This window comes from Lycium barbarum, chromosome 6 (genome assembly GCF_019175385.1).
Source record: "Lycium barbarum isolate Lr01 chromosome 6, ASM1917538v2, whole genome shotgun sequence".
NCBI classification, from domain to species: Eukaryota; Viridiplantae; Streptophyta; class Magnoliopsida; order Solanales; family Solanaceae; genus Lycium; species Lycium barbarum.
Window position 1 is genome coordinate 109995164 of NC_083342.1, and position 9865 is coordinate 110005028.

The 9865-nt window shown below is 38.7% G+C and overlaps 1 protein-coding gene across 1 annotated transcript; it reads left to right on the forward strand.

Annotated features, from left to right (window-relative positions):
• Window positions 1-301: 301 nt before the first annotated feature.
• Window positions 302-2152, forward strand: LOC132645428 (aspartyl protease family protein 2). Its single transcript, XM_060362403.1, has one exon. The coding sequence runs from the start codon at window positions 361-363 to the stop codon at window positions 1819-1821; it is 1461 nt and encodes a 486-aa protein (XP_060218386.1). The 5' UTR covers window positions 302-360; the 3' UTR covers window positions 1822-2152.
• The last annotated feature ends 7713 nt before the right edge of the window (window positions 2153-9865 follow it).

Below are 9865 nucleotides of genomic sequence, written 5' to 3' on the forward strand. Positions count from 1 at the left end.
TCAAGTTAAATAGTGTCACATCAATTGAATTGAGATGGAAAGAGAACAAGAATAAGACGTGTTAACTAGAAGACGAAGCCACATGCACTTTACAGGAAGAAAGAAAGATGCATATCTTTAGCTCAAGATATTAGTAAAATTATCCAACGTATAACTCCAAACAATAAACCACCTTTCTTTTTTTTAATTTGTTTTTTTTCTTTTACATCACCGCCCCGTACAATTGAGACACCCACGAGAGCAAAAATCCACTCACTGTCTCTGTCTCTGTCTCTGTCACCCATTATTTATACTCCCAATGCTCACCCTTCCCACTCGCACTTCCTCTTTCCCCTTCACCATTTCTCCTTAGCAACAAAAATGGAAGGAAAACCAAAACCCATTTCCATTTCCTTCCTTTTTCTTTCCCTACTTGCCATTTCTGTCTCTTCCACTTCCCTTCAATACCAAACACTAAACTTACACTCTCTCCCTCAAACTCAACTTCAGTCTCTCTCATGGGATACCCAAGACTTAGAAGCCCAACTACTCGGATCCGACCCGGATCCGAATCCAGACACAACACTCTCTGTACAGTTACATCACGTCGACTTAGCATCTCCATCATCCTTCAATGCTACACCACACGCTCTCTTCAAACTCCGTCTCCAACGTGACGCCGCTAGAGCTAAAGCACTTTCACTCCTCGCCGCCGTTAACACCACCGTTCACCGCCGCGCCGGAAAACCCCATGGTGGTGGCAGAGGTTTCTCTAGTTCTATTATTTCTGGACTTTCTCAAGGTAGCGGAGAGTACTTCACGCGCTTAGGTGTTGGTACACCTCCAAAATACGCTTACATGGTATTAGACACAGGGAGTGACGTCGTTTGGATCCAATGTTCACCTTGCAAAAAATGCTACACTCAATCCGACCCGGTTTTCGACCCGACAAAATCCTCTTCCTTCGTTGGTATCTCATGTGGGTCCCCTTTATGCCGACGGTTAGACTCCGCCGGCTGTAAACGTAAAAAATGTCTTTACCAGGTTTCTTACGGCGACGGTTCTTTTACCGTCGGTGATTTTTCAACTGAAACATTAACTTTCCGCCGTTCACGTGTCAAAAACATAGCCCTCGGATGTGGACACGACAACGAAGGTTTATTCGTTGGAGCCGCAGGTTTACTAGGTCTGGGCCGAGGTAGACTTTCATTTCCAACCCAAGCCGGTCGCCGGTTCGGCCAGAAATTTTCCTACTGCTTAGTAGACCGGTCCGCTTCATCCCGACCGTCTTACTTAGTCTTCGGTGAATCAGCGGTTTCTAAAACCGCTGTTTTTACCCCACTTGTTAATAACCCGAAACTCGACACGTTTTACTACGTGGAGCTAACGGGAATTAGCGTAGGTGGCACTAGGGTTCCAGCCATTAGACCTTCACTGTTTAAGCTAGATGCTGCTGGTGATGGTGGGGTTATAGTGGACTCGGGTACTTCAGTGACCCGGTTGACCCGACCCGCTTATGTAGCTCTAAGGGATGCTTTTAGAATGCGTGCTAGGAATTTAAAGAAAGCACCGGATTTCTCGTTGTTCGACACGTGTTTTGATTTGTCGGGAAAGACGGAAGTGAAAGTGCCGACGGTGGTGATGCATTTCAAGGGAGCTGACGTGTCGTTGCCGGCGTCGAATTATTTGATTCCGGTGGATAGTGATGGAACATTCTGCTTTGCATTTGCTGGTACAATGAGTGGATTGTCTATTATTGGGAACATTCAGCAGCAAGGTTTTAGGGTAGTGTTTGATCTTGCCGGATCTCGCTTAGGATTTGCTCCACGTGGCTGTGCTTAAATTAGTGACACGCGATGATTCAAAATTTGCTTCCAAAATCCCTGGTTTGTTGTGTTTGATTGATTTCTTTGGTTGGGGTGGATTAGGAGAAGAAAAGAACAATTGATCACATGCTGTTTGTTTGTATTATGTCATAATTTAATGTTGTACTATGGGGAAGAGATGCTTTGAAAGAAGCAATTACCAACTATGTTAGTGATCAATTTAGTGTAGATTGTAATTTGTAACTCAAAAATTGTGTTTTCTGTAAGATGAGCGAAGTTGATAGTAGCCGCAAAATGTGCGGCTTTGCTTAAACTTGGCATTGCCTTATATATTTGTTTTCTTCGAATTTGATTTTCTTGAGATTTCTCCAACCATAATTTGTTTAATTTCCTCCGATGTCGGTGTAGATTGTAGAGCAATTGTATGTGAAACCAAGTGGCTCGGTGCTTTAACACTTGGAAACTTCAATATTTCGATGCGGAGTAATATCTTGATCAACCTAGAAATTAAACGTGTCAACCGGTTCCGTGTAACCGGTTTTAACCGGTAACCGGACCGGTTAAACCGGAACCGGTATAACCGGTTAACCGGATATTAGTTAACCGGAACCGGACCGGTTAAACCGGTTAAAATAAAAAAAAATAGTAAAGAGCCGTTGGGCCTCGCGGACCGTTGGCAACGGTCCATTTGCAAAAATGGCCGTTGCCAAACGGTCATTTTTTTAATTTTTGGCCCCCCAATTTTTTTTTTAACACTTTAACCCCTCCCCCACCCCTATATAAACCCTTCTTCATTTTCATTTCAATTCACTCTTCTTCGTCTTTCTCTCAAATCTCAATCTCTCAATTATAGTTACTTTGCAATAATTAGCCACAAAGTCTTATTATAGTTTCAACTTTCAATTATTAATTTTGCAATTATAATATTGTTGGTGGAGTTGGTGATTTTGCAACAATCTGAAGTAGCTTTGGTGGATTTGCAATTCTAGCCGTCTTCGCTTTGTTGGAAATTAATCCGGCAATTTGGTACTTTCGTTCCAACTCTGTCTTTAATTTTTGCAATTTAATTCTAGCAATTTATTTTTTGAAATTTAATTTACGCAATTTAATTCTAGCAATTTATTTTTTGAAATTTAATTTACGCAATTTAATTCTAACAATTTAATTTGTTGTAATTTATTTTCTTGTGATTTATTTGATTGTGATTTAAATTATTTCTATTTAATAATGTCAAAGAGTAGTCGTACTGTTAGGGGTGCGCTTAATGAGGAAACATTTGTGGAAGAAACACCTAATTTAGGTATTGATGTTGGTGGAAATAATCCACTTTTAGGTCATGAGGCAATGCAACAACATTTTACCGACACTTTTAATGAAGACTTAGATGATGATGATGATGAAACACAACCCCCCGAAAATCCCATAGGAGATACAGGTCCTGCACAATCACATACACAAGACAAACCGCCTAGAACTCGTAGGCCAACAGCTAAAGTTTGGAAATTTATGACTAAGGATAGGGAAAATCAATCAGTTACATGTACCCTATGTGGACAAGTATTTAGTTTTAAGCAAGGAACTGGTAAGGATGGTGGAACAGGTACACTAAATGCTCATATGAGAACCAAACATATGGATGTTTGGGGAGAGCAAACGGGTTCAAATGTGGGGGGGATTCAAATGACGATAAACTCACGAACCGGTAGAAATTTTAAGTATGACAAGAAAAAAGAACGCGTAGAAATAGCTAAAATGGTAGCTTATGATTGTTTACCATTTTCCTTTCCCTCGGGTTTAGGGTTTGTTACTTACATTCAACGTTGTTATAACCCGTTATTTGAGGGTATTCCTAGAAGTACTTGTAGAGCCGATGTTATAGATTTGTTTAAAAAATATAGATTTTATTTGCGTCCTGTATTTAATTCTTTAAATTGTAATGTTTGTCTTACCGCTGATTTGAGTCTTAGTATTAACCATTTAGATTTCTTTGCTATTACATGTCATTGGGTTGATGACAACTGGGTTATGCAAAAAAGAATTATAGCTTTTTTATACGACGAAGGAAAAGGTCGTCACGATGGAAAATTTTTAGCCGATTCAATGTCTACTATAATGAGATTTTTTAACATTTATAGAAAAACACTTTGTATTGCTTTAGATAATGCTTCTAATAATACAAAGGCAATTGTTCTTTTAAAAAGAGAAATAAACCCTCCTTTAAGAAATATTTTTCATGTAAGATGTAGTTGTCACATTTTAAATTTAATTGTTAAAGATGGTCTTATGCATCTTGATGATTCTGTTCAAAAAGTTAGAAATGTTGTTGCGTTTCTTTTTTGTAATGCTAATAGGAGAAGAATTAGAGATTTTAAGAATGCTTGTGTGGAAAATAACCTTAGACCTACGAAAATTCAAGTAGAAATTGAGACTAGGTGGAACTACACTTACATTATGCTACAACAAGCATATGAGTATAGGATTCCCATACAACAAGTTCACTACAAATATAATATTGATAGTGAGTATTGGTTAACTTATAGGCATTGGGAAGATGTTAAAGAATGTATTGAACTCTTAGAAATTTTTTATAATGCAACTCTTGCTTTTTCTAGACAATTCTATCCCACGGTAACCAGAATTTTAGCCTACTTAGTGGAAATAGCTAGAGTTTTACAACAGTATAAATATAAACCCGATTATCAAGTGGCTATTTTTGAAATGATAATCAAATTTAAGAAGTATTTTTTTCCCATCCCAACTTTATTTATATTGGGTTCCCTTTTAAATCCTTGTTTAAAAGTGTCTTATACTAAAAATTTGGTTAGTCAAATTTATACATTTTTAGAAATTGAAGAGGGAGTTCAACCATTTTTAGCTGAAGCCGATCTCGCTATTGATGATGAGTTTAGAAGAGTTTTTACTCATAGAGTATATAGTTACATATATATGTGTACGAAAAGCACTATTCTGTATTGCTGACTTGCTGTTAGTCAGTAAATATTTAAACTTTAATTATAAAATTGTATAACATATGTAAATATACCTACAATATACAAATAAATACTATAATATATATATATATATAATACAAAAAACAAAAAATATTTTAACGAATCCAAATCGGACCGGTTCCGGTTTGGACCTTAAAACCGGTTAACCGGAACCGATTAAACCGGAACCGGTTAAACCGGAACCGGTTAGGCGGTTCCGGTTTTGGAACCGGAACCGACCGGTTTCCTAACCGGTTCCCGGTCCGGTTCCGGTTGGAACCGGTTGACAGGGTTACTAGAAATTGTTGAATTTTGCCCTTTAAATATAACTTATATTGAGTTAAGGACATCTATTTTTATTTTATCCTTCACTATGGATGTGTATTTTAGTTGTACAGGCCAAACATTGGAGAATCAGATTTTTGTTATACCCGGTTTTTTTTGGTTCAAACTTGCGACCCAGATTTTACATTATATTAACTTATATAGAAACATGAGTTTGCCAGATTTTACGTTATATTAACTTATATAGAAGCATGAGTTTGGAGGTGGTATTGTCGTCGAGTCCGGAATCAAAATGCCTCTAAAAAAAACATTTTGAATCAAAATACCCCAACAAAAAAAAGTTACTAAAGTACCTATAGCGCAGCATTTTACTGCGCTATAGCACTAACGGAGACGGACTCGTCAAGTCCTATAACACAGTAAAATACTGCGCTATACGAAATACGGTCTGACCTATAACGCATTATTTTACTGTGTTATACGAGTTTGTCTCTCTCCTATAACGCAGTAAAATCATGCATTATAGGCCTCTACTATAACTCGATCGGGTTTCACCACTGACCCCTCCAGTGGCAAAAAAAAAAAAAAAAAACGCCATTGGAGGCGAGCCAAGGTGGTCTCCACGCATTAAAAACGTCGTTTTCTATTAAATTTCATCCGGAAAGTTTAGATTCTCGGTATATTCAAGTCAAGAAGCAAGATTCTAAGTTCGAATTTTGAGAAAAAGCGGCGTACAACTCGATTAAAATAACTCTACAAAAAATGTTCGATTAAGGTTTTATACTATGAACTTTTGTTATTATTTTGTTATATACATTATATTGCATGCATGTTTAACATTTAATCGTCATTAATTTAAAAAAAAAATCATTTTTTTTTGGGTTTGATCGGCTGGGCAGTGGCTTAGGCCACTGTTCCGTTTTTTTTTTTTTTTTTTGGTTTAATTCATTATTTGTTAAATGTTTATGAATTGTTAATTTGTTAAATGTTTATGCATTGTTAATTTGTTATTTGTTTATGAGTTGTTAATTTGGTTAATTATTTATGAATTATTAACATTGTTAATTTGTTTTATGTTTATGAGTTGAATTTGGTTAATTATTTATGAATTGTTAATGAATTATTATTTTGTTAATTGAGTATTTGTTAAATATTCTTTATGAATTGAAAGAAGTTGATTGGTAATGAATTATTATATTGTTAACATTTTGTTTGGATGATTGTTATGTATTGTTTTAACATTTATCGTATTGTGTTGTATTATATAGGACCAAATCAGTGGTTACATAAAATAGAACCTTTTGTCGTTACATAACAATAAAATTAAAGTAGCAATCAAAGCAAACATTTTATTTATACTAACAACATAATATAATACAATAGGTAACAACCATCCAAACAAGTTGTAAACTATTATGAAATGTTAATCTATACAATTTTAAAAGCATGAATATATATGTTAAATAAAAAAATTTTATCTTAAAAAGAATAGTTAAAGTTCTTCTTTTCATAAATACATAAGCTATCGATAAAAATATAAAGTTTATAGGAAAATATGTGGTCGACGAATATGAACTCTTAGTTTAATTTTATCGTAGTTGTGTTGGCTATTTGGTCAACTAAAAATATATCACATATTCAAAATAGAGTTCCAAACAAATATTACTATTAAATTTTGATTAGTTAATATAATTTATCTTTCATTTCAAGAATAATGACTAATTTAGTTTGTACAGACCGGACTCTTTCATGGATCCGAATGTTCCCCCTCGGGCCGATGATCACTCGAGGCCCGCTGATAGATCAGTATTGTCTTTGCAAGACAATCATAGGTCAGAGTTATTATGGGCCGGTACTATAGGGATATCTACTAGGCTCCGTCCCCGTAGGCTGCAGAGAGCGTGGACTCTTTTACGCGAGCACCCCCCACACCCTCGCGTGTTGGAAATATTGTTTCGGGGCGGCATCTACCGTTGCGTGTCCGTTGGTCGGGTACAGCATGATTGGGCGCTCATCACAGCCATGGTTGAGCGGTGGAGGCCAGAGACACATACCTTCCATCTTCACACTGGTGAGGCCACGATTACACTTGAGGATGTAGAGGTCCTCTTTGGATTGCGGGTTGATGGAGAGCCACTGTACACTCGGTACGAGCGTCCTCCTGGTCGGACGTGGGTGACAGAGTTGACTAGGCTCACCCATTTCGTGCCTGATGCCGCGGCCCAGATATCCGGACAGAGTCGGGTTCAGCTTAGTGCACTCTGCACTTATTTGGAGGGTCTGGATCCGGTTGACGACGGCACCCCGCAGGACGATGTTGATCGTCATGCCCATTTGTACCTGCTTATTATATTCGGGGGCATCTTGTTCCCGAATTCATCGGGTGCCTTTGTCAGTTTACGTTACTTGATTTTTTTGGAGCATCTAGATCGCTTGGGAGACTACAGCTGGGGCGGTGCTGTTTTGGCGTATCTTTACAGATGCCTGTGCCGAGCGTCTATTGGTGTTGTCAGAGATGTGTGTGGATTTTTTGCTCTTCTCCAGGTAATATTTAAGTGTGCGTTCCTTTAATGTCAACAAACCTCTTGGAAGGACGACTAAAAAATCGTATTTTCTAATATCGCTTACAGTTATGGGCGTGGGAGAGGATGCTGCCTTTTCAGCCCGTACCTAGGCATCACCTCGAGATTGACATGCCTTATGCGAGGAGGTGGACAACGGGTTTTGACCGGGATGTCGATACGCACCACAATATTCTTCCATTTCGGGACCAGTTTGATCACATGACGGATGATGCGGTAAAACTATTTAAATTTACATTAACAATTTAATTAAACGTCTTTTCTACATGGTGATCACTGATTTGTATTTATATGTTATGTAGCTATTTATATGGACGCCGTACACTGCTATATTAGATGGTTTGCCCCCCTTCTGTAGGGCAGGTCAGGGGGTTTGGAGGTCGCGGTGTCCATTGATACACCTAGACATCGTAGAGAGTCACATGCCCGAGCGTGTCTTACGACAGTTTGGGCATACACAAAGTATACCCCCTGATGTCCGTCATGAGCTCCGACACTACCAGCGGGACGATCAGGCTGCCATTGATGATAATTTTTTGGCTTTCATGGATGTTCAGCTCCACCGTTGGGAGAACAGGTTGGGCACTTTAGCGGTGGTCGGCCATTTGACTCCCATTGAGCATTACATGCGCTGGTATCATCAGATCACACGCTGATTGATCGGCAACCCAGCTTTGCGTCCCCCTAAGGATGTAGGATATTCAGCACTCGCGGGGCAGTACGAGGCATTGGTAAGTTTATCATATTTAGATTTATCTAATTTCATTAATTGTTACGTTTTAAAAATAAACTTTTTTTGTTTCTGTTAAACACAAATGCAGTTGGTGGCCGTACAACGTTTACGCATCTTGGGGTTAGAGCATATGCCTTACCCTGGGCTTCCGGGGCTTGCTGCGGAGATGGTTAGGATTTCCGAGGATGGTATCCGCCAGGCAGGCGAGATTAGGCGCATGGCGGAGCCTGTTCCGGAGGTTGAGTATCACGCAGTACCGGGGGCTCCCAGAGAAGAAGGTCGTGCTGGCAGAGGACGCGGCGCTGCTGCTAGAGGACCTGGTGGTGGAGGACAGGTAGATGAGGCGGATGAGGCCGGTCTCATTCCAGAGGGCGTTCACGGTCTAGTCTATCCGCAGCCCTTCCAGGCCGGTGGCAGCTCACCTGGAGACTCATCTACGTTTACGCCGACGCTCTTACTTGCTGAGATACCCGTGTCTTCATCACAGCCGAGCCATAATGCATACATGGAGGAGCGTGATAACGTTGATTGGGCGGCGTTACACGCTTCATTAGCTGATGAGCGGCCTGTGAGGAATTTAGAGGGAGCCCAGATTCTTGACTTTGATGAGTTTTTTATCCCGGTTAGTATTTAAAATACTTATTTGTTCATTTAAAATACTTATATATATATATATATATATATATATATATATATATATATATATATATATATATATATATATATATATATGTTATTCATTATTTAGTAATATTTTATATTTTAGGATTCGGCGCCAGCGGGTCCATCAGAGCCACCCATTCAGCCTGCCGAGGCAGATGTGTCTTCTCATGAGACTACCGAGGCGCATGTAAGTTTTTTACTTAAAACTAATTTTATTCAATATAAGGTCAATATTTAATATACATATTTGATCATTTAAAGTACTTATTATTTCATTTTTTTCATACTTTAGGATTCGGAGCCAGCGGGTCCATCAGAGCCACCCACTCAGGCATTTTCTCATGGGTCTGCCGAGCCAGCAGTGTCTTCCCATATGATTACCGAGCCACAGGTAAGCTTTTTATTAAAATTTATTTTATTCAATATAAGGTCAATATTTAATATACATATTTGATCATTTAAAGTACTTATTATTTCATTTTTTTCATATTTTAGGATTCGGCGCCAGTGGGTCCACAGGAGCTGCCCATTCCGGAGCATTCTCATCAGCCTGCTGAGGCAGAGGTGTCTTCTCATGAGACTATCGAGGCACATGTATGTTTTTTTACTTAAAACTAATTTTATTCAATATAAGGTAAATGTTTATTTAATTTTTATAACATTTACTTGGACTTCGAACAGCATCTCGTCCAGGAGACTACCTCATATTCACCATCACACCCATTTCAGGAGGCTACACACCCATCTCAGGAGCCTTCTCAGGCGCCCGTTGACACACAGGTTTGATTAAATAAATAACGTTAATGT